This window comes from Ornithodoros turicata, chromosome 4 (genome assembly GCF_037126465.1).
Source record: "Ornithodoros turicata isolate Travis chromosome 4, ASM3712646v1, whole genome shotgun sequence".
Taxonomy (NCBI): Eukaryota; Metazoa; Arthropoda; class Arachnida; order Ixodida; family Argasidae; genus Ornithodoros; species Ornithodoros turicata.
In genome coordinates this window covers 19823918-19849812 of record NC_088204.1, presented here as the reverse complement: position 1 = coordinate 19849812, position 25895 = coordinate 19823918, and the positions used below count along the sequence as shown (strand labels likewise).

At 44.6% G+C, this 25895-nt stretch overlaps 1 protein-coding gene across 1 annotated transcript; it reads right to left on the bottom strand.

Moving 5' to 3' along the window:
- Nucleotides 1–593: 593 nt before the first annotated feature.
- LOC135391276 (dihydropyrimidinase-like) lies at nucleotides 594–25895 on the bottom strand. The gene is made up of 13 exons (XM_064621464.1): nucleotides 25637–25895; nucleotides 13253–13347; nucleotides 13047–13120; nucleotides 11876–11986; nucleotides 10365–10675; nucleotides 7439–7507; nucleotides 7075–7352; nucleotides 6447–6588; nucleotides 5480–5563; nucleotides 4783–4962; nucleotides 4603–4686; nucleotides 3795–4038; nucleotides 594–1916 (listed from the first exon to the last, which is right to left on the bottom strand). Exons 1-13 carry the CDS (start codon nucleotides 25637–25639, stop codon nucleotides 1831–1833), a joined length of 1761 nt encoding a protein of 586 aa, XP_064477534.1. The 5' UTR covers nucleotides 25640–25895; the 3' UTR covers nucleotides 594–1830.

Below are 25895 nucleotides of genomic sequence, written 5' to 3'. Positions count from 1 at the left end.
TGATAATACAAGTGTCACGTGTTCATGAGAGAGGGAGAATAGGTATGCTTCGTTTATGTGCAGGTGGGCGAGGAAGGATGTGCAGTACAGTGTGGTGGGCTTTGATGCTGAAAGTACCTCAGTGAAAGATGTATTCTACATTAATAAAGTATTTACATTTCAGTATACTCTCAGAATTGGAAACCAAACTACCGTATTCCGAGTGGAGTTATGTAGTATCATAGTACTTTTGCACACTGTCAGATCATGGGTGTTGCAGATGCAGAACTCAGGATTGAACTCCACTTGTTTTTGAACATTACATAAGGTCGACAGCTTGAGTCCTGCTCTTTGCTCAGCAAGCTGTCTCTTGATGGTTGTTTGTAGAACACCACAGCCAGAAAATTTTGAACAGATTTTAGACACTGGACATTTGCTTATCCAAATGACATCCCTCTGTAGGCATCATGTAAGGGTTATGCAGCACACATCATGTTTTATCGTGCACCATATTTCTTCCAAGTACAACTGTTCATTCCTAGCAAGTAGGGGCTCCGTATTTGTCCTGCCACTAAAGAAAAACTATCACACAGTGTCAAAGTCCGTCGCATATGTCCATTCAAGGCAGCAGGAACAGTTTAATGATACACATGTACAGCTCAGGAAATTATTAAGAAAACAAATTACACAGTCATGATTTGAATACCACGGAATGTGTCAGTGGGAAATGCGGGACAAGGTGCACGTGTTAAAACCAGTGATGGGCAAATACCTGGCTAGATTGGTATAGTACACAAGAACCACACTGCAAATGTAGTTAAAATAAATAGAGTACAAAACAAAAAGTACGTACGAAGTATTAGGCAGAGTGTGCTAAGTACTCTTGTCACATCCATTAAAAACCTGGTTTATATCGCTCCATGTTCCACCATTTGGTGCTGGCAAAGAGTGAGAATGCAACTGTTTTGACTGGCATTTCGAACGAGCCTTTTTGGCAAGTGCCAGTTATTAAGCATGACAAGTTCATTGCAGACTCATGAATATGAACTGAAATAGAATAATTTGCACCTACACACAGGCAATCGTGCTAATGCAAGGTGCTATTACTTGCTGCGCTATCCATCAGTGCGCAATGTTCTCGTGCTAACCGCAAGGTGTAACATAAATCGAGGCAAAAAAAGTGGCAAACCAGCAAAGACTATACATTTACTAGCACTTGCCATTGCCTTTTAATGCATTCTAAATCAGACATGCATTCCAAAAAAAATATGAAAGTGAAGGAAGCACAATGCAAAACTTCCTCTATCCTGTGGCTTTGTTGTTTGCAACAAAATTGTCTACAACAGCGTGTAAAAACTGTAAAAATGTGAAACAAAAAATCTCAAAATAGAATTATCATTGTACTAGGCTCTGCCAATGCACAATGCCAAAAACAATAATATCAGGTCTCGAGAACATGAAAAAATACGAACACGAGGTAAAGTTGCCTAGCACAGTGTCTAGCGTGTCTGCGTATCTTCTTGTTGCCGACGTTCAACTGCCAAACAGTGTAAAAGTACCAGTGCGTATGGCTTGCCAACATTTTAGGCCTGGCCACACTGATTTTTTTTAAATTCAGAAATGCCTGTACCACACAGAAAAATTACTTACTGATATTGTTGCTTTTTCTTGTGTGCATTACCAGTTAGTACTTGAGTACTTTACAAAGGTATAGGTAAGGTACAAGTACTCAGAAATGTACTTAAAGGAGTACCCGAGTACTTAGTACATCAAGTACTCACCATCACTGAGCGGAACATGCAATGAAGCAAGAAGAGCACATTAAAAAGTTGAGCTGCCAAGTTAGCTGCATCACCAAATACCGGAGGAGCGTCCACCGGGTGGGTTGTTGACACGAATGGCCTTTCTTGTGCCTTTCTCATCATCAATCTGGGCACCTAGAAGTGTGAAACGTGCACACTTTGAGTACACACTTTTCCAGAGTCTGCTACATGTCCCAGCACCTATACTTGACAGGATCAGATTCAATGCTGGAGGTGCACTGCAATGCAGGCAGAATGGCAGCAGCAAACAAGTTGGATCTTTGATCTGGATGGATTGACTTTCACTATTTCACAAATTTTTCCATGATTTGACATTTGTTGCCACTACGAAGAACATCCTGCTTGCATTACATGTGGGTATTATAATAGTCAGCAAATGGGTATTCCTGTTGGCACACAACTTTCCGTAATCTAAATTTGCTTATACTAATTAAATAATAATTCCATTTTACTTGATAAGAGCACTATATGAAGAGTGCATGTGGTCAATCCAGGTCAATTTTGGCCACCAGAGGGTTCTCGGAGATGCACTGAATTCACAGCTCACGGCACATATAAAGCCCTTCACGGCTTAGCAATTTGCACCGTGCCATGTAGTTGCTGCCGTACTTCAGGGTTCGAAGCTGCAACCTTTCTTCGATGTATATACAACAATTACCTCTCTCCATCGTAGAGCTCCGTGAGGTTTCAGACTTTAAAATTAATTGATTCAGCTTAACTAAACTTATTAAGTATTAAACAAAATTTAATTAACAATTAAATTACATGCTCTCATTAATTTTGTTAATTTATCCTTGCACCAACTCATGATGGAAAAATGTTGCATGAAATATGAAATAAAATTCTTAAATGTCAGCCACATAAACATTTAGAAAAAGACAATAAAATGGTCAGTGTTTGAGGACCTTAGGGATACTGGGAGAAGGTATGTCTTGTGTGTAGTACTCAATGCTCATTACGTTGTTATTGTGGTGGTTCCTCTGTTGTGCAGTTTGTTATCAGTAAAAAACTAGAGCTGTGCGAATATTCGAAATTTCGAATATAAAACGAATATCTGATGCTATTCGAAACTTTCGAATATTTTTCGAATAGCACTGAAGCGACGTATCGCTATCGCCATTCTGCAAGTGTGCTTCGCCTCATTACATACAACAGTTAGGTGAAGCCCACTTCACGTCACCGCCATTGTTGTTTTGGTGTACGATTCCTTTGTGCAAGTCGGCTTCACCTCATTACACTCAAGTGATAGGTGAAGCTCGCTTTACACTGTTTACAATATTCTGTCACTAAAGTCTACAACTTCTGTGAGCTCATGGTCAACACTGTGCTCTGGGCACTGCATGTTCTAGTAAATGCACTCCCAACTTTCAGAGTTATGTTCAGTAACAGATGGATATAGGTGCAGTTTCTAAAAAAAGTACAGGAAATTCACAATGTAAACATAGAAATGAGGAGATGCACACAAAGCAGGCTGCATGGAACATGTTGACTAACTCTCAATGCAGTTCACCCCACTAATGCAGTCTACCATACACAACACAAAGGGACCCTTCTCTCATGATATGTTATACTGGGTGAAAAGGCTCACAGGTTTGGAGCAGATCATCATCGAATGAGCACAACACCACAAAATATTTTACCATGAGGTATTCGAAATTATTCGAACTGGGCCTTTTCTGATTATTGGAATTCGATTCGCGGTCTGAAGAAATTATCCGGATTCGATTCGCAGTGCAAATGAAATATTCGTAAACTATTCGCAATGGAAATGTTGCTATTCGCACAACTCTAGTAACAACAAACAGTGCAGTTTCTAATAACTCATTAGAAACTGCACAATGTACGAGCCCTGTTCCTTCTGCTTTACTCACTGTCACGATGACGCGACCTCTCACACCACAAACAGAAATTTTTGCACTTTAACGCCATTTTAAATACCATGTCAAAGGACAGTTTTTGCTCATCCTATAATTAGAAGAAGGAAAGTCTCACCAGAGAGGCTGAAGCTGGAATCCTGAAGGTTACGACAGCCACCGCGTGTTAGCGGCCGGCTATGGAACTCCCTCGGTTGCGCTGGGAACAGTGGCTCCATATAATTGTGATACACTGGAGCATCCCTGCTGGCTTGTGTTGGCTGAGCCTCTGCTGGGCTCATAAGCTGCTCGTTCACTTCGTCGACTGCATTGGTTTCGTTGGCAGTGTAGGGTGTGCGGTCCACCTTCAAGGGAGGCAGCGCCTGTAGCAAGACAAATGTAGGTGTAAGAATCAGGTGTAGGACTTGATTTGGTCATCCAGAACTCCCAATGAATGAGCTGCCCAAAAATTGCTTGCAATGGCATTATCAGAATTGCTTTTGCGAGCTGAGAGACGCCATTAAACCCACGACTATTTTACCACGTGACGCAAAACCACGAGGCCGCACAAGAAGACTGGGTGCCAAAAGGTAAGTAGACATTCAACTAGGGAGAGGAACAACCGTAAAGGTCTTTGGACACCCTGTATATCACTCTCGATGGCCAATAAAATGAGCAAGATGCTTTAGAAATTGGCACCCGGTAGAAACTTCAACGAAAGCCCACTGTTGTCTGGTTTCTAGTGGAGTAACTAATGTAACAATATTGACAGTGAAGTCAGAAGTGAGAGGTAGAGTCACCCAAACCCGCTGTGGCTTTTTTTTCTCTTCTTTCGTTTTTGGACTTTTATCAATCTTGAGTGTGTGCTACAGGCTTAGCGGTGCCACACCTTTCACAGTGTCTGGACTCGTGAACAATACCGTATCGATCACGACAGGGTGACGTACCTCACGCTGCCGCATTGCAGCGTAAACATAAGGGCAGTTGGGAGCCATTGGAATGAAACGTCCCACTCCTTGGCTGACTTGAAGCTGAAATCCAATCCAAATCCGATAGTCAGCACAGAACGTGAACATTACGATCAGAGCCTCGCCTCTCGGCGAAACAAATACGGCCGTGTTACGTACTTCGTCTCCTTCGACGACGACCTTGCCCTGAGAGATGACAAAGGCTGGAGCGCCTTGGCATCGGAAGCCTTCGAATATATTAAAATCACAGGAAGAGTGGTGAGTGTCCACGGAGAAGGTGCGTTCCTTCTCTGGGTCCCACACGACGATGTCCGCATCTGAGCCGACTTGGATTCTACCCTGAAAGGAGACGGAGCACATGTATGGAACAGCGCAGTGTGGTTACATTTTACTATGGAAGCAACAAGGATTGGAACTTTTTACAGTTTTTTTTTTTGTGTGTGTGTGTCATATTTCTACCGTTAATAACCACGAATCTGCGAGTACCGAAAATCGTGAGCTGCAGTTATGACTGAGCTGAGGAGGGGAATTCTATTCTATATGTAGCGTGCTGGACAAAAGTTTACGGAACACGCTCCGGTGCATTCCTTCCTCAGAGTGACACCCTAGCAGCAAATGGTACCGTACAGACTTACAGACATGTGACTGGGTTACCTAGGCACATAAAGAATTGGGGGAATTTAGAATTTAGCTGGATGTATACATGTGCAACTGTACATCATGTGCATTATCATCACAAGCTACACATTGCATCTGTTGCTGTCTTTGCAGACTTTGTTCGCTTTGTTTCCTGGTGTCAGTATGTCTTCAGTGTCAGTACGGGTTCTGAACGAGCCAAAAATAGTTGTTCGTTTACCTTTCTGGGGTAGATGTTGAAGATTTTGGCAGCATTGGCACTTGTCACAGCTACAAACTTGCAAGGATCCATCCTCCCAGTGTTCTGGGAAGGAATAGACAGCTTTGCGTACATGTGGCATATCTGAAGTTTGCTGAGATCATAAAAGAAGTATCAGACGTTCCAAACTCCCACCATAATTCTCCATAGTTCTCCATGCCAAGATGTAGATACGAAAAAAATTGCATACATTTGAATCCACTATGTCTACATATTGGCTGAGGTCTCCCATCACGACTCCCCTCTCCCTAATGTTCCTGCACTCTTCTGCTGATCAATATCTGGGCATTCGCTCAATTTATGATCAACATCACACAGCGAGAGAGAGCAGGGTTAAACCTGGTAAAACCTGTTTTTACTTCCTGAAACGAAACACAACCTTTACCTCCCAATTAGAAAGAAAGAACCGCCATAAAACCTGTAACTGCAATGGGCCACAAAAGAGAAAAGAAGAGATCTAGACAGCTTCCCTGGACCTGAAGAGGAGAAAGCGACAGTCGCAAAGGAAAAAATCACGAAAGTCAGGATCGAAATTGACATAACTGACAAATATTTGGGCAAGCCACAGGCCTACAGCACTGTGACATTGCACAGGGCTTGCTCCAGTCACCTTTGCTCCCAAACATTATGCTCTTTCTCTCCCCCTTAGGTTGCGGTGTTTACAGTTGCACACAATTTTGTTTAAATTCCCTCTTGAGAAAACTACTCGAACACAGGAAACATAATTTTAGACATATGTTCCTGGCCCCCTTACTGTAGAATAAACTAGAATAAGAAATACTAGTACTTTCATAGTGAGCTACATACTTTCACACATTACACACGTTCACATTTATGTATTTCGCATGATGTGGGGTGAAGTGTCGCGACCCCTTTAATTGAACCCGTAGTGAAACATATACTGAACTCACAAGAAAGGGCATCTTACCACCCCGTTTTGCCAGATCACTCCCATTCTTTCTTCTACACCATTCACACCGTTGGGGATTTTAGTGAAGTCGTCAGCACCGATGGCTTTCTGCGCTGACGTGAAAGTGGCGTGGTCAGACCCAGTTGTCTGCAAATCACCACTGTCGTAGAAAAAATAATATTACTAACACCCCTAAAAAAATCTTCACATTAGGTCTCATAAACATAAGATAGATTGAGTGTTCATAGGGCCCTGTGTTTTAGGGTACAACCCGGTAAAATGCGTTTTTACCCCCCGATTTGCATCATCATCACCTAGGGTAAACCCCCAAAAAACCCAAAAATGAACTTGGCAAAATACCAATTCAGCCACTCATATGGGCACTGGAATACATAAAGTACATTGGACACTCAGTACAGCTGTTCCACATCTCATGTTCATCTAAAATGCTAGTCTTTTGTGTTGCTTTTTTTTTCTCCCGAAGATCCGCTTTTCCACCTGATATTACCCTGTTTTATGGCTCCTGAACTCGATTTTGAACTCGAACTCGAAAATAAAACTCGATTTTTAACCCCTAATTTTCGAACAACATGAAACCAGAAAACACAGGGCCCTAAGAATTCACTGCACATTTTTAACAACATACCTGGCAAGCAAGCCCATGAGGTAAGTCTTCGTGGTTGGATCGGGACGGAGAGGAGGCGACATGACATGAGCGGCCGCATGCCTCCAACAACGGCTGAAGTGATGCGTGCCGTCGGTGCCCAGTCCGGAGCCAGTGGGTTCCCCAAAGACGATGCAACCTTCAGCTCGTTTGCGGAGGATAACCTCAGCAGAGCCACGGCTCATCACGTGAACAACGTACAACGGGCAATTCACCTGATTTGCCAAAACAATTGCCCGGTGCGTTGCTTCGGCTTCGATCTGGAAACAAAAGTGCCTGGTGTGAGCGTACGGCAGTGAATGAATGATGCAAAAAATCTGTGTGCATTCGTTCGGACGAAACGAACCTCTTCATCGCGGCTCAGGAGGTGGCCTTCGGGACCTGTTACTTCTTGGCAGAGGAGTCTGTTCTGGTTCTGTAGATGTGTAAAAACAAAAATGAGAAACGAGCATGTAAATCACGTAACTGGCAAGATAAAAAAGCTACTTTTAGTAACAGTCTATCGAAGGATTGTACACTTCAATAAGAATGGTTTTGACGCTATACGTCGATGGCTATGAAAATATAGTACGTATATACTGTTCCATCCATTTCGACTTCTGTATCAGTATCAGTCTCAGGTGGAAACTAAGTTACAAGTAACCTGTATCCATAACTTCTTACTGCTTTTGGTGACAGAAGCTGTAAAACGTAACTGTAATTAACTTATTCAGAAAGTGCCATATTTTTCAAACATCGGTTTCCAAACATCACTTCTTGGTTCTTTTGAACATTATGGAAAGAGAGTCTGGTGTCTGTTAAACTTCACACACTGACTAGCGACTACATTTAGAACAGTTTATCCGACGCAAATACTAACCCCTGAATTAGCACTTCAGAAACGCTGCTCGGTTTTGGAAGTGTTCTTACGCAGCGAGCTCGACTTGACACATGTGGTGAAAATGTCAAGTAAGCGCTCGGACTACCTTGAACCTGATGTGGATAATGCTCCAGTCAGGCAGCTTCGGGAAGCCACGCCTTGGCTTGGCTTTCCATGAGCTGATGCGTCATCAATTCATTTACAAGGACTTTGCACAAGCGTTAGTGCCAGATGACCGATGTGGCATATATTATAAGTCCTGACGCTAAGAAATGTCGCATTTTCATACTGCAAAGCAAATTTTAAGTGCAAACTTGAGCAAAAATCTCGCTCCCAGACGCAGTTAAAGTTAGCAGGCTGCGACTTGATGCAAACGGTAGGGTTCATGAAAGACGCAAGTCGCCTTGAGCGAGGACAGGGCCTGGCACAGACTTGCACAAGTCAAGATGTGGCTTCAAGTCAAGTCACGTCTATCAGTTCGGGGGTAACTGTTCAAAGTATAAACTACTCAGACAAGGGAGTCAGTTACTGAAGCGAACTGAGTAGTAAATTCTTCTGCATCTGTCGTTTTGACTCCTGGCTAATTCCACCACCGAAATTCGACCACCCGTGGAACTTCGACATCTGCGATTTCTTGGAAAAAAAAATATTTGTTAGGACGTACAAAACGATGAAGAAATAGCATATTTTTTGCTTCCGGGCTGGAACATTTTCGGAAGGGCGAAAAAAGTCTGTTGTTTCTCCGATCGACAATTCTACTGTTCTTGAGCAACGCTACAGCGCGAACGGTGTGTCACTGAAAATCAAAACTTATTTTGGTGTAAAGAGTACCAACTGCACAATAACAGTAACCACTGACTGCTCCACCTGCTATAGTTATTTAAAGAAAAAATCGCTAACAGGTGAGCAGGCACAAAAAGTAGCGTTTTTCGAAGGGCTCTTTTTCATGTACCAACTGTCCCACGAAGACAAAAGATGCACCTTTGCGTTCGCCGTTCAAAGGTCTCTCCAATGATATATTTTACACTTACCCATAGTGCAGTGAAACGCCAACATTTTGTGCCAATGAGCTCCTGTACCAAGAAGTTCACCCAATAAGGACGGCTGTAGACAAAAAAGGCCATACGAAACTTAGGGCAATTGTTTTATATGTTGTAGAACCAGCCCTTCTCAACTCACAGACAAAAAATATGTTTCGTTTGCGATTCTGCGCGAGCTGGCGATTTTTCAAAGGCACGTCGGTACACGCCCTCGTGGGGAGCATCCTGCAGGCATGGGACACAGCGCGCACGGCGCAATGGGCTTTAACTACATACATAGTAGAACACATACGAAAGACACAACCATATGTCAGAATGGTTTCCACAATAAAATGTATTAAAAAATTATAAGCACAACAAACTTATGCGGGTAGCTACACCTCTTGAGTTTTCTTGAGAGTAACATATCAGTCGAAGTAAGACTTGGCTTCTTCCATGTGTAGAATGAGTGGAGTCCAGGGATTTGGCGAACTCCAGGACAAACGAAGTTTTTGAAAAATCGCCAGCTCGCGCAGAATCGCAAACGAAACATTTTTTTTTGGTCTGTGAGTCGAGAAGGGACGGTTCTACAACATATAAAAAAATCGCCCTAAGTTTCGTATGGCCTTTTTTGTCTACAGCCGTCTGTATCGCGCAAACTTCTTGGAACAGCAGCTAATTATGACAAAATGTCGGCGTTTCACTGCACTATGGGTAAGTGTAAAATATATCATTGGAGAGAGGTTTGAACGGCGAACGTGACGGTGCGTCTTTTGTCTTCGTGGGACAGTTGGTACATGAAAGAGAGCCCTTCGAAAAACGTTACTTTTTGCGCCTGCTCGCCAGTTTGCGATTTTTTCTTTAAACAACTATAAGAAGGTGGAGCAGTCAGTGGTTGCTGTGTTATTGTGCAGTTGGTACACTTTACACCAAAAAAGTTTTGAGTTTTGTGTTCAGTTTCAGTCACACACCGTTTGTGCTGTAGCGATGCTCAAGAACGGTAGAATCGTCGATCACAGAAACAGTTCCAACGGTTCCAAACGATCTTCTGAAAACGGTTACAGCCCAGAAGCTAAGAATAGGCTATTTCTTCATCATTTTGTACGTCCTAACAAATATATATTTTTACAAGAAATCGCAGATATCGAAGTTCCACGGGTCGTCGAATTTCGGTGGAATTAGCCTGCTTGAAGTTTATTATAGCTGTTCTAAGCTTTGCAGATTCCTCCTTTGCTCCACTCACTTATTAACATGAAAACTGCATACAAATAAATGATTGAAGGCACAGATAAAAGATTAAAGCCTCGAAAACGTGTCTGATGTCATCAGTCTGAAATAAACATACTCAATATCCCTAGCTTTACCACAAACTGCATTACGCATCAGAAACACACCTCATAAATAATGTCTCCGTTCTCTGCATGCACACGTGCCAGTGCACCCAGGCGACTGCATGCCTTGAATGCTTTAATGAGCTTCTCATCTTCCAGCATCAGAGACCCTTTGTATGCCATGAATGCCTTGAACGAGTTCACACCCTTGTCTTTGGTAAGAACTTCCATTTCTTTGAAAACTTCTTCATTGAAGTCCGTAAGGATTACAGAAAGTCCGTAATCGCAGCAGGCACGTTCATCAGCACGACTGCGGTAGTCCTCGAAAGCTTCGAGAAGGGTCATATGGGAGGACTTTTTTGTCACAAAGTCGACTGCAAAGAAATGAAGACAAACAACGTGACTGTAGATACTGCGCAACATGAACTTCATTGGTACATTCCTGCTCAACCACAAAGCAATGAATTTCGTGAATACGATTGCATATAATGACATGGCAGTAATGGCTTAATATTAGAGCTGTGCGAATGTTCGAAATTTCGAATATGAAATGAATATCTGATGCTATTCGAATGCTATTTGCAACCTATTTTCAGTATTCAAAATTTTCGACTGTTTTTTAATAGTACTGAAGTGAGGTATCGTTAGCGCCATTCTGCAAGTGTGCTTCGCCTCATTATATCCAAGGGTTAGGTGAAGCCCACTTCACGTTACTGCCATTGCTCTTTTGTGTGCTGCTCCATTCAGCAAATCGACTTCACCTCATTACGCTCGAGCGTTAGGTGAAGCCCGCTTTACACTGTTTACAGTATTCTGTCACTGAGGTCTACAAATTTTGGGAGCTCATGGTCAGCACAAAACTCTGGCCATTGCAAGTTGCAGTAGATGTACTCCCAACTTTGAGAGTTGTGTTCAGTAACAGATACAAATATGTGCAGTTTCTAAAAAAAGTACCGGAAATTCACAATGTAAACATAGAAATGGGGAGATGCACACAAAGCAGGTTGCATGGAACATGTTGACTAACTCTCAATGCAGTTCATCCCACTAATGCAGACTACCGTACACAACACAGAGGGACCCTCCTCTCACGATACGTTATGCCGGGTGAAGAGGCTCGCATGTTTGGAGCAGAACATCATCTTATGAGCACACAACCACAAGATATTTCACCATGAGGTATTCGAAATTATTCGAATTGGGCGTTTTCTGATTATTCGAATTTGATTCACCATCCGAAGAAATTATTCGGATTCGATTCACAGTGTAAGTGAAATATTCGTAAACTATTCGCTATAGAAATTTTGCTATTTGCACAGCTGTACTTAATATTAATGAATAAAAAATGAAGAAAGGGACGGAATGTGGACACAGTAAAGGCATATCTTAAGCCTGCACAAACACAAGTGGTTGGGAGCATTACAAGTAACAATAATATTAATAATACGTATTACAATGTATGGCCGTGCCAATCACCATTGCTCTTCTAGTGGAAATATTCTATTATACTTAACATTTGGCTGTTTTACAGCATTACAAGTAATGCTATGCAGAGAACAGCATCAGCCACTTACTGATCATGGTCGTGCCGCCAGCAAGGGCTGACTTTGTGCCAGTATAAAAATCGTCGGCACTACGAGTGTTCATGAAGAAGAATTCCATGTGTGTGTGCGTGTCGATGCCACCTGTAACACAGATACACTTACAGAACATGGACACATAGTTCTCTTGTACATGTTATATCTTCTTTCCCTTGCTCCGCTACAGTGCAGTGAAATCTCTTTATCTTGGTCCTGGATCTTACCCCACTGCCCTCATTTCCACAACCGAATCACAATAGGCCGTGTGTGTTCAAGACAGGGACTGAAACTGAAACGAATATCGGTTCCGTTACGGTTCAGCGTCAGAACTCTGAAAACGGTTTCGCTTACGGTTACGGGATTCGCCGTTTTAATATTTGCTGTTACCAGTAACCAAACAGTTGAACCGGTATTTTTTTCGGTTTTCTCTAGGATGGTATCTGAAGGCTGCGTGGACGTCGCAAAATGAGCTACAAAGTACAAACGGGTAAAAGTGAACATAGTTATCTGTTGCACTCCGAAAGGGTGGTGCGGTGCCACCAGCCAGGTCGAAGAAAGGGTATCGCTGTCTGAGAAAGAGTAGTAGTACTGTTGTTATCTTGGACGCACTATGGCCGTTTGCGACATTCCCCGTAAAATAATTTGTTGCGGTCTCTATTATCTGCGTGCGTTCAGCGGTTGGGCAAACAGATGTGGAAACAAACAATGTGCAATGCTTCGCATCGTAAATGGTCACAATAATACAGTTCACAACTCATAAGGGATGTACACAATACATGTCATACGATGCGTATGTCATCCGATAATGGGTCCAAGCGCATAAGGTGGTATGTTGTCTACACAACTTCTGAATGAAAAACACATGACGAAGAGATCTACTTTAACAGAGGCACGTACCATACTACTAATCAGAGCTGTAAAGCGATACAAATATCGCTTCCAAAGTTCGCGCTCACACTTGAACCAATTCGTATGAACCGGTAACCGAAATCACATTTTTCGGTTCAGGTTCCGGTTAATTGACGAGTGTGAATTACGGTTACGTTCCAGGTACAGTTCTTGAAAAATTTGGGTTCCCAAGCAGTTTTCGGTTCCATTCTGGTTTCAGTCCCTGGTTCAAGAGCGAACAGCTTGAAGCACTGACTTTCCAGTAATCTCTGCTTACCGGGCATCACAAACATTCCCTTTGCTTCGATTGTTCTGGTACCACCTGGAGGACTGAGATCCTTTCCAACTTGCCTGAGAACAGAAAAGGTAGACATTAGACACATGTTGAATGTAAGGGGTTACAACACAGCAATAAAATTTTTACACATTGCTCTAGTTATCTCAAGGAATGTTGATTCATTAGAACGTTCTGGTTAAACTCACTTGATGACACCATCTTCAACGAAGACGTCTGCTTCAGTCATCGCATCATCGTTCACCACCCTTCCTCCCCGAATGAGCAGTCTTGTTTGTGAACTCTAGAGTTGTGAAACAGAGTAAAAGTGAATACGTGTCATTTGACAATTGAAGGGTGCACACACGTTACCCTACCATATGGCAGTTACCAAACATTTACGTCGATGGGCAATAGCAATGCTTACAAGACACTTTTGTTTATTTCCTTATTTAAGAATACTGCAGGCCATGATTGGCCCAAGAAGAAGGGGCTACAATACTTTGCAAGTACAAAAGGATCTAAGAACATGATGCAAACAAGACTCCATAAACACCACACATAAACCTAGTGCAGCTGTTTCAGCATTAACTACATCAGAGGGCAACAAATTCCGTTCAGGGATTGTCCGAACAAAGAACGAATTTTTAAAGGTACCAGTTGTGGACAAATATTGGTCTGAAAGAAAAGGGATGTACATAGAGCGTAATACATGGGCATATCAGTTTGAGACACAAATGATCTTTTAATCAGGTTTGTCATTTAAAGATCTAAAGATCTCCACCCATGAGCATAAATACACCGTATTCCCCACATTAGACTGCATGCCGTATTATTGGAGAGAGTCCAGCTTCCAGGTTTCCAACAATTTAGCGGCATGCCACAAAATTCGAAAACTGGCCACAAACAAACAAACACACTATATAACACTGGTGTCTGCAGATGAACCTTTATTTCCGGGCATATTTCATCACGGGTACTTGCTCCCCTTTGTTTTCTGAGTGGCTATCTGTGTCCGTAAGTCCCGATGAATCATCTGCCTCCAAGCACGGTGTAGACCTCATCGTTGTTGCATGCAAGCTGCTGTGCAAGAGGTTCTCATCTTGGTGCCCAACCAATCCGCACTTCACAGAGGACTCTTTCATCAGATCTTGAGGAACTTGGTTCCACGCTTCTTTCGCCCATAGTGCGACCATCAGGTACGAAGCACTTTGTCGTTTCCTTGTTCTTGTGAACTCTACCTCACTGCTGTGGAGCCAATTGAGCTGCAGTTGGTTCATTATCGTTTTAAATAGCCTGTTCCACGCCACATCTGCTGGCTGCAGGAGCATTGTCGGACCACCAGGGTTAACTGACGGATTGTCTTTGTAGCGTTCTTCAAGTAACCCGGTGTGTTGTCCGTCACAAGAGCAGTCTTGGGCTTGAAAAATGCTCCTGGCCCCAGACTTTTTGCTTATACATGTTCATCATTTCTGATGTCACACTTCCCCTCATAGCCACAGTGACTATGTCTTTATTAAGAAAGTCGAACTTTGGCACGTTCTTCAATCACTTGAAAATTATCACGGGCTTTAGCTTGGTTCCGTCTATAGCGAATTCAGCTGGTCGTTTTCGTGCAGCACAGTGTAGTGTACCAGTGTGGGTTGAGCCTACAAACAAACGAAGAGCGAGCAGAAGGACCAGTGAAGCACGACGCACGTTGGATTGAGGCACGCTTGAGCCAGTGCAACCTTTTCTGCACTACAACGAACAGTTGAACCTGCTACGACCGTATATCTCAGCTTCTCTTTTCCGGTCGTCTTACACGTGACTTGCTCCACTCCTTTGAGATCGAATGTCCGGCTTTCTGGCATGTCGTACCACTCATGCTCATGAGTGAATTTTGCTCATGCTCATCTCCTCGTTTGCTCATTCATGCTCACAAGTGAGTTTTGTTCATGCTAACTCACTCCCTGAACAGCTCTCCTTTTGCTCACTCATCTCCCACTCAGCTCTCCGTTTGATCACTCATGCTCAGCTCATTTGACACATTGAGCATGAGTGAGCATGCTCATGAGTGAGTTTTGCTTAAGTACGGTAACAGGGTGATGTATCTCATCAACCCTTTTGTATGGCCTTTGACTTAGATGTACCAACAACATACTGGCAAGTATTAGCCACAGGCATAATTCTCTACGGAACAAATTCCCTGTTGAGCTTCGTACTTTGTCACCTAGGGAAGTCTATCACAGATTTTACGGCATGCTGGCTGATGTGGGGAAATACGGTAACTATTTCATAACGAGACAAAAATTAATAAAGATATCTGTGTAGCAGCTGATCACAGGGCAGCGGATAAATGATGCTGAAATAATATGCAGAACAAAGACTCGAAGAACATGTAGGAGAGCGTTAGAGGGATCCCCCACATAACGGCAAGCTGGAACGTTCTGAGGTCGGATGGTAACAGCGGTCGTGGAACACCTCACGTGGCCCGCCGGCTGTGATTGTACGAGCCGAAATGAAGATGGCTGGGGCTGCCTGCATGCTTCACTGACAACCTTGTCATCGTTGTCGTTGGTGGTGGTAGCCACATCACTGGCCCCCTCGGACACAGTGTCGCAGAAAGCCTAGTCAATACAATGCCAAAGGTGATTAATTATGTGCGACAATCTAATTTTTGGGTTAATCACAGGTGACGGTTAGCGTCAATGTGTCGTAATAGGTCAGTCGAGGAGTGTTTGCGAGGTTGCTGAGTCGGTCACTGTCAATGGGTGAACAGTGTCTCGTTGCGCGTCGTGGCACGAAAAATGGTGTCATTCGCCAGTCATGCGTTGTCGTTCAGTGTTGATTACAGGAGGGCGGCACATATGGAAAGCAGACGGGTGACAGCAGTAGGAAGAGCCATGAAGGCCACCCTCCATATAATTTTTTGCTCTTGGCTGCAGCACATTGTGCAACAAACAACATGCGATCTTGTCTAATAATAATCGTAACTGACGTGTGGATCCCTGACATGCACACTCTCTAGAACCCCTCAACTCCCAATACCGATGTCGCCACGTGACGTGGAGTGTCCCCGCATAAGTAGTGCCTTGCCAGTGCCACCTAGATACAGAAGGTCTGCTTAATGCCTCCTAACGTCAGAATGTCAGCCAATCATCAGAGACTATTTCCGACATAGGCTTTCTGTGGCTACCAGTGGCTGCCAATGCGGCTGATGGCAGCTCGTCCCCATAGCTACGGCCGCCAAAAGCATGGTCGTGATTGGTGGACTCTGAATTGTTGCGTCACTTCGTTCAAGCGATCATGCTTTGTTCCTAGGTGGTGTTGGCCGCATCCGTAGCAGACGAAATGACCGCTTGCGGCTCCCCACGCTGGTGCTACAGGATCTGATTACGGCCCCTCCGGCCTTGACCCCCTGGTCCTGATCCGGGAATCCGGGACCCAGAGCCGTAGCAAAGCGAGTTTGCGCCCGGGGCAGGGCAAATCTGAAGCGCCTCCCTCCCTTACTGCCACCTGAAACCTTGTAAGCAAAGAAAGGAAAACGCCCATTTACACTGCTGAGACCGTAAATTCAAATTCTCTTCATTCCTACTTTATACTGACCAACCAACCTGCCAGGGATTGCCGTTCGGCGCCCTCTCCGGCGAGGGCTCCCGAGCCGACTGCCCCCCTTGCACCCCCATCGCTACGGCTCTGCCGGGACCTGATTACGGCCTTGGAGGGCTGGGCCCTCCAAGGCCACGTTACACTGTGCTCTTTCAGGGCGTTCTTGTAAATTTAATTGTGCAGCGGTAACATTGTGCATGGCGGCTCCTGATGAACTGCTCCATGAATGAAGCAGGGTTTCCAGCAATGCTAAATGTCACTTCCTTGCTCCTTTAAAGGGATGGTCGCATCCGTTCCAGTCAATTTCGAAACTACGGCGTCATTTTATTCCTCCTGCACGATTGACCACAGTATCGGAAATCTCACGCGAAATAGTGGCACAGTTTGAATGTTATTCAACGGGATACATGACATGAGCAGACGCTGGATGTTGAGAGTATTCTGGAATTCCCTCTATGATGGTGGTGGTGGTGGTGGTGGTGAAAGGTCTCGCTGTTGTCGACCTCACAGAGGTGGGCAACATCACGACTAACACCCTTGGGGAATGTGCGCCCTGCGCCGACCTCTAAGGGAACTGCGCCGACATATGTCTGAAAGCTGACTGAGGGAAAAACCCTGAGGGGAAAACCCAGGAAAAACCACAGACAGCACAACCTGCTCCAGGATTCGAACCTGGGTACCTCCCAGTCTCAACGTGACCAGCATGCTAACCACTGAGCGCAGCGAGCTGGTCCCTCTATGGAAAACGAGAACCAATGAGAGCCCGACCTTGAGAAAAGGAATGCTGTGGATAATGTGTGCGTCTGGACGGCGCCTTTCCTCCTCTGAGCGCCGCCCTCTCACTTCCCCCTTAGGGAGAGACGTCACGCTGCCGGAGCTTCTGCGGCCATGGAAACAGCGCTGATCCTTAAAATTTGTTTATTTAATATCTAAGCACTTTAGAAAAATTAGCCGGGTAGATTGTCGGCCGATGCCGAATGTAGTGGCATCAGTTCCATGGATGGGTTTCCGGACACGACCCTCCCTTTAATTTGACTGTCCCTGATAACTATGGACAGATTTTTTTATAGTAGGGAAATGCCTTCTTTTTTCAATTGCAATAGACAGTGATATATTCTTGGTTAAGTGCTCCACCTTATGGCAACACTAGCGGCCTCCTGGGGCGTTGTGCCAATGAATTTTGACTATAGCGTGCTTTTTAAGTATGGAAGACAGAAGCAGTCACTGTTTTCAGGGAAAGGATCGAGCCAATGCAGCACGAGGTAATGGCAGGCCCAGAAAACTGGCAGATTTCGAGGTAATTTTCTGTCGCTTCTTCAGTGCTCTTCCCTTGCCCTTCAATACGAGGGAGAAAAAGCAGCGCGGAGTTTATGGGGGAAACAACGCGCCACCTTTGATGCAATATGTCACATACATCCTGCCTGCAGTGGCTAATAATTTTGCGTGAGGTTATTGCAATTCAATGACAAGCGTGACCACCCTTTTAACACTGAGGCAGTACGTGTCGTAATCGCCGTAATTGATGTAGCACGTCAGATACCCCTCATGAGAAATGCTGCTGAATGCCTTACAGAAGTAAACAGAAAACTATATTAGCTATAGAAGTGTGCGTGAACCGCGGATCCGCGTGCATATCCGCGCGACATCCTTGTAAGCGGATGGAAATAGAATGTCTTGAAATCCGCGCGGTCAGGATGCGGATAAAAGCACGCGCCTCCGTGGAGCTCGCGGGTGAGGCGTTTTATCCGTTTCCGCCGCAAAGTGCTCGGTGGATCCAAAATGGCGTGTCGAAGCGTGTCATTCGTTGGGTTGCTGTGCAGTCCAGCTGCTGCTGCTGCTGGGGTGCATACGTTCCTATGCGTTTGCTGTATGCTTGTATATGCTTTGTGTGCTCACAAGTAAAAACGTTTCCCACGTAACACTTCCGTCGCGTAAACTTTCCTCCCACAAATACAATAATCGTGGATGCGCGGATATACTCAATATCCCACCGGATGCAGGTTCACCAATAGTTCAAGAAAGCGTGGTGCATCTTACAAGCGTGGCTTGCGTGCGGATGCGGTACTGTCAATGTCATGTGTTACAGATTTTTTAAATAAAAAGCTATGAGAGAAGCATAGATGCTGTTTATGCATGTGGGTTATACGGCCATGCGGACATTCTGTCGAAGAGAGTATGCAACCACTAGATGACTGATAACATTCGTCAATAAAGTTTTTAATTAGAGGTTCCTGGGAAAATGTGAGATAGCAGAACTGGAACCAGTCATCATTTCAAGCCACCCTATTTTAAAGAAATAAAGAAATACTGAAACGAGCACGTACGTTGAAATATCCATCGCCAAATTTTGCTACGCAAATAAGCCGAAACCGAAACCAGGCGCATCACGATGGCGGGGAGAACGTCGCCCATTCCACGTCGAAGCGCCACGTGCTTTGGAGCGGTGGAGCTGATCTGCTGGCCAGATAAACCGCCTTGCCGCACCAGATCACGTGGCACAGTGGTTATAACGTATACTGGCCATGTCACGTCGAGACTGCATGAGAGGTACCCGGGTTCGAATCCCGGTGCCGTCTGTGCTGTCTGGGGTTTTTCCTCGGACGCTTTCAGACATATGTCGGCACAGTTCCCTTAGAACTCGGCCCAGGACGTACATTCTCCCAGAGCGTTAGTCGTGACGTTGCCCACGTCTGTGAGGCCGACAACGGCGAGCTCTTTCAGAAGCACAACCAGCGTTGCCGACTACGGCAAGCAGTTCCATAGGGGTCTATTAGACAATTTTAAAAAGATGCGTGCGCCACCAAGCGCGCGGTGCAAAGCAGCATGGGAACTTTGAGGGTCACTGCTCTGTCGTCTGCTTCGGTTATGGTTTATCCAGGCTGACGCTGCTGCTGCGCACACCGGGAACGTTGTTGTTCTTCCTGTACCTCCTCCTCTGACCGTCCCGTAAAATGCTTCAAGGCGCTCTAAGTTCCCATGAGGCCTTGCGTGCCACAGGAGGCGCTTGCTTTTCTAAACGCTTGTCCCATCCTACAGTTGGCAATACAAGGTCTAATATAGACCTTTTTACAGTTCCAAAAGTTAGCAGTTCAATCCAAACAGTTTCAGTTCATGATAAGCTAATCGCCCTCTTTCTTTGGAGCGAGCGACATCACCAAGGATTCGGTAACTTCCGTTTTCGTATAATTCTTCCGATGTACTAAAACTGGCTATTACCACCAGATGAAAGCGAAAGCAGTGTCCTCCCTTGCACTTCCGATGCGCGTGGATTCGGTTTCGGCTCATTTGCACAGCAAAACTTTGCGATGGATATACGTATCAAAGTACGTGCCCGTTTCAATGGTGGCTTCAATATATCTGTCTCACATTTCCCCGAAAACCTATAAAATTAAACATTTTTTGTCATTAATCATCTAGTAGTCGCGTACTACCTTCGACAGAATATCCTGCTGGCCGTATAACCCTCCTGCAGAAAAGGGATCTCTGTTGCTCTCAATAAAAACGAATACCCTGTGTACTATAGCTTCACATAATAGTCATCGCCGTCACGCAGGAGACCAAAAAAGGGAAGCGGGCCAAACTATAATCGTGATCTGTGTATATGAAATGGTATATGATGGTATATGTAGTATGGGCATATGACGAATCAAATATGTAACTAAATAATAACTCAATGACACCGTTTTAACCCACACACCAAGACGTTTTAAGACACCCATGTAAAGTTCCCGTAAATCCCTTCCCAGAATATTTTTCTGGGAACGCTACTGATTCTCACCGTCACGCATCAAGCTCTCTACCGTTTTCTATAATGTACGTTTTACAGTGATGTGAACTCCAACAGCCAGATAGCACGGACCTTGAAAGACGAAACCAGAACTAAGTCATATTGGATACGCACGGCAATAACGTGCATCTGCTAAAAGAAAGTGCGCTACGCCCTGCCCAATATGAAGCCTACCTCGTCGTTGCAACACCACCTAAATAGAGAAAGCCTGCTTACTCGTCGACGTGACGTAACAACTAAGTGTCAGCCAATCAGGATCGTGTTTTCAACGGCGGTAGCCAATCACGAACGTGCTTTCAGCGGTCGTAGCCATGGAGACGAACTACCGTCGTCTGCGAGTAGTGATTGAACGTTCCCGTGTACTAAATGGGAAAACTTTGAGATCGCGAAATGGCCCCATATCTTTCTCAAGATTGATTTTCTGGAAAGCGTGTCGCACTTTTTGTCTACAGATTCCAAGTTAGCTGCGATCATTTGCGATTTCTTGAATTCGTAGAACGGCGAATCGCAGTAGCAGACGAATTCTGACTTTATACGTCTATGTAGCGAAGAAGGGAGAGGAGGCAATAAGCAGGCCTTCTGTATATCTATGGCGTTGGTTGTTGGCGCCAGGTCGGGTCGACGTGATGCAGGCTTTCTTTATCTAATTGGCGTTGGTCAGGTTAAAGTCAGGTAAGACTTCGCTACAGTGCTTTAGAAGGCTCTTGTGCTCTTTCTAGAATTCTCTAACTTCGCGACTTCGGGTCGGGTTCGGGACGCGCGCCCGGGCACCGTGCAGTGCCCTGTTAAAAAAAAAAAAAAAAAAAAACTCCTGCCACCTACGTGCAGCCTATCGCTAGGCACCCGGCATCATCCCCGACAGTGTAAGTACAACGACCAGAGCCCGGATCGATGAGGCGGCGGCGACGGCGGCGACGGGGCAGTTTGCAGACGACAGACGGAAGTTGCATTTACATTCGAATTTTCAAAGAGGACGCTGACCTTTACAATAAACGTTTTCGGGCGGAGCCACGGAAAAGTGTTTCGCGGAGCGTGACCAAATACGAATCTTTTCCTTAATTACCGAAAAACTAACACCTACACGTCGTCTGCTTCACATTCAGACCCCCGTCGTCTGCTTCACATTCAGACACTCGCCGGTTACACTCATGTGCGTGGGTGGAGTTCAGAAACATAATATTTTCCCACGAGTTGTGTTCCAGTATAATGAAATTTCTAACGCAGCTACCCAGTCGATTTCCTCGGTCGTTTTCGGACAAACGTGTGCACAGTTCCCCATGAAGTCGCTCGCCCGGAAAGCACGGATGCATAGAGGCAACCAGGTGTAGGAGACAATCCCTCAGAGAACTGGTGTGCTCTCGTCAAGGTCATGAGATTCTCAACAGCTCGAACATTAGGAGATCCATTGGCAGACGTCCAGAACAGGCTCAGACGATATTGAAACGCCCAACAGATGTGAACAGTGCGATAACTTAGTTTCCTGGCTGAATGTACTGGCAATACGCTCCTTCAATAGTCCCGCGCTTCCGTTTTGCTGAGTGTTTCGCAAATCAAGTTCGAAATATTTATTAAAACACGAACTACTACAGTGTCAAATAGTGGAAATACATACAGAGCAGAAAGTACTAGACACAACAGCGAGTTTTACCTGACGAAAACAGTATCGACCCATTTCAGTAGCTGTCGCGCGAGACTTTGACCCCAGTGATGTGTCTTCGAAAACAGCCGAGGACTTCGAGACACGGAATGCCATGTGCTGATATTTCAGTACACGACAGCGCAGTCGAGAAGTACAAGAGTTAAACTAATAAAAAGCAACGAAGCTTCACTATATTTATTATACAAAATGCGAGCTTTCCTGCAGAGACTGCAGTTCCTCAGGTACAGAAAAGAACAGTACTCAAGTCACACATTCTAAAAACAGGACTTCACCGCATAGCACACTATACACCAACCGTTGCCACGAATGATAGGGTTATCGCTTGTGATTCGAAGAGAGAGGGGGCGTACGCCTTTTTGTGACAATTTGGATATATGAAAACTGCCACAAAAAGGCGTAAGCCTCCCTCTGTCTTTCAATCAGAGCGATAACCCTATCATTCGTGGCAACGGTTGGTGTACAGTGTGCTATGCGGTGAAGTTCTCTTTTTAGAGTGCATATGTGCACATAAAAGATAATAACTAGGGCCCGGGACTTTATGCGGTAAAGACAGAACTTCACCGCGCAGCACGTTGCACGCCAAGCACTGCCACGAATGATAGGATTATCGCTTCTGACTCCAAGAGCGACGGGGGCGTACGCCTTTTTGTAGCACTTTAGATGTATGATAATTGCTCCAAAAAGGCGTACGCCCCCTCGCTCTTCGAATCAGAACCGGTAACCCTATTATTCGCGGCAATGGTTGGCGGACAACGTGCAGTGCGGTGAAGTTCTGTTCTGAGAGTGTAAGTAGCTCAGATGTGTAACTGCAACACGGTTTTTGGACCGATGACCCCCCCCCCCCCCCAAAAAAAAAAAAAAAAAACAAAGGGAGCGGCAAACGTTAAAAAATGGTTCAAATGGAGCCGAAATATGACATGATATGCAACAGTCATATTATATGACGAGCAGGAAGAAATATGCCGAAATATGCAATTACATGACACACGAAACATTGTAGATTTGCGTTGTCGTGATTGGTAATGTGTGGGGAAGCGTTAGAATATCCGTTAGAACCAGGGTTGTTTGGATCTAATCCACGTGGATTTTCCTCCGTTCTTTTTTTTTTTTTTTTTTATCCACACAATTTAATCCGGATTTTTTAGAGATTTTGTCCAGATGCGACGTGAAAGACAATCTTAATGCAACGTCACACGGAAAACTCCCGCTTTATTGTTTCAAACTTTATTGTAGTGTTGGCTGTTAACAAAAGCCCAGGTTAATAACGTTAACTTCTAACTTTTTGTTAACTTTGTAACTTTTTAACTTGACTTTTTGAGCTTTTCAGATTTAACTTTTTTCCGTTTTCTTTTACTTCTGCCCATTCAGGGAGAGACTTTCTTCTGCTTCCTGAAGGCATGTTAACTGAATCCAGGCATTTAGCGTCTACCCATTCACCCACGCGTGCATGGGACCTCTACCTTTCGGGAAACAATGGAAACTCATTCAATGTTACTGGGACAGGCAGTTTCATAAACCAAAACTATGAGAGGTTACCCGAAATCAAGAAGAACAGCAAAACGCATTTGTTCTTACTCTGTGTCACATTTCTAGGCTGGTCTATATTCTCCAAAAATATCCAAAACATCCGAGTTTTATCCAAAAAAGCCCACTGGAGAGGATCTTTTTAAAAATATGCGGATTTTTTTCAACCCTGGTTAGAACGCATTAAAAAAAAAATATGCATTTTGCATGACTACCCGGGCCCTAATAACAACGCACATGGAAATGAGATGGCAAACCAATGCCGTGTGGTTATACGAAGGTTATAAATAAGAGCAAACATCAAAGCATCCCAAAGGTCAGGACAAAGAGAAAGGGAAGACTAAGACACAACACAAAAGGGCCTCCAGTGACCTCACTTAAAATAGGACGATCCCGTGGACAATGCAAGAACGGGCCGCACGCAAAGAGAAAATGCTTATGTGAATGAAGGACTTGAAGTAAAAGTATAAGAGCCACAGCTAATACTAAGTCCATGCGGTCTTAGGGACTTAAATTTTGATATTAAGTGGGGCTCACGATTTTCTACGTTTAATATTATAAAAACAACAATAATACGACGTGTTCTCGCATGTTCAACACACGGCTGAACAAAGGCTGCAGAAATGGTTGCTTTTTTGTGTGTGTATGAGTTAGTCACAAAATGCGCTCAGCAAAATACGCAGAATCCTACCTTCAGTAACATTGCGTGTAGTTTGCCACTATTCGATACGCACCTATACCTCTTCGGCAGCGATTCCGGTTATAAACATCCGGACGACCGGATAGAGCGAACTCGAATCGGACGACTGGCGAAACATTTTGACGCAATTAAGCTACTTCCCCGTTTTATAGTTATGCGATGCGCTGCAATGAAACGCGGGCGGCGTCTTTATTGTTGCCGGTGACCCTGACAAATTAGCCGCTTCCCGTGTTCTCTTTTCATTGAAGGCGTCTAGAATCAAGCGTCACGTGCGACGCTTGGGTTCCGCAGCTGTTTCAGCTTAGTTTGGGCGGAACGTAGGAGGGACACGGTTGCTGCTATACATACAGGAGTCGCAGTATATATAGTTACTGCGGTCAAGGGTGGAAGAAAAGCACGCATGACGACACATTTGCCAAAAAGGCGGCATGTGTATATATAGTAGTAGGTTGCGTATGAGGTAGAGCTCCTTACAAAACGAGCGGTGCTTTGACGATGACTTTTTTTTAAATTTAAATATCTGTTTTGTATTCCAGAGGGAAGACGTCTTAAATTATAGTTTCTTATAGATTCATTAATCTACTTGGATGCTATGAACGCGTCGAGGTGCAACGATGATTGGTCGAGGTGCAACGTCGAGGTGCAACTATAATACGATGACTGGGTAACACTGGGTGACTTTTATGATACGTTTGACGTGCGGGTGTCTCGATCCCCCTCAATGTTTGTCCCCTCCGCGTGCTCCAGGTGATCTTAGGCCGTGTATGCTACATATGCTGTCTAAGACCAGACCAGAAACATCCTGAATTGATTGATCCCACGGTTTTATTTGAAAATGTGCGTTCCCCCTATATTGTCACTCTGATTTTGAGACCCCCGAGTTACAGAACACTCAGAAATTTAAAGAGCCTGCCAAAGAATCCCAAAACAGAAACCTCTACACGTTTAGCCCACCCGAATCCTTCCACGCCAGAACACGATTTCGTTCATTGTATACCTGCACGTGCCAGACACATAAAAATAGTTTCACTATCTCTTTACGCACAAAGCAGAGCGAGATAAAAGTCTCAAAAGTGCGACATGTCATGCTGAATCACTGATAAATGCAGGCTCCTCAGTGGCCAGTGCCGACTGCAGTGCTTTGGCGCGATAACGTGCGCCGACGAGATGCGCGGGAGAAACTGTATGTACACTTGCACCCGGATGATAACTTTGGGTGGGGTCCTCTTATCCATCATTGCAGGACTACAACCGATAACGTCACTTTTTGATGCCAAATAATTGCTTCTGCATCTATGACACAAGTGCAGATGAGTAGAAGAAAAGCTTACCATGTCTAACGTACTGTTTCTCTCACGTAGCTCGCAGATAATGCACGGATGGATCTCTACGGCTTCGTCTTACGCAGATTGCGGTCGTACTGGCGAAATTCACACTCTAAAGATGTACTTTATCTGTGAATAACGCAGAAGTGTTAGCAGTTGGTTGCTCTCTGCCTCGTCAAAAGTGCTGGGCTCCTCCGTTTCTGGTTTGTCGGCTTCCTGTTGCTATTGAAACGGGATTGCCCAAGGTTGGGAGCAGAATGAGATG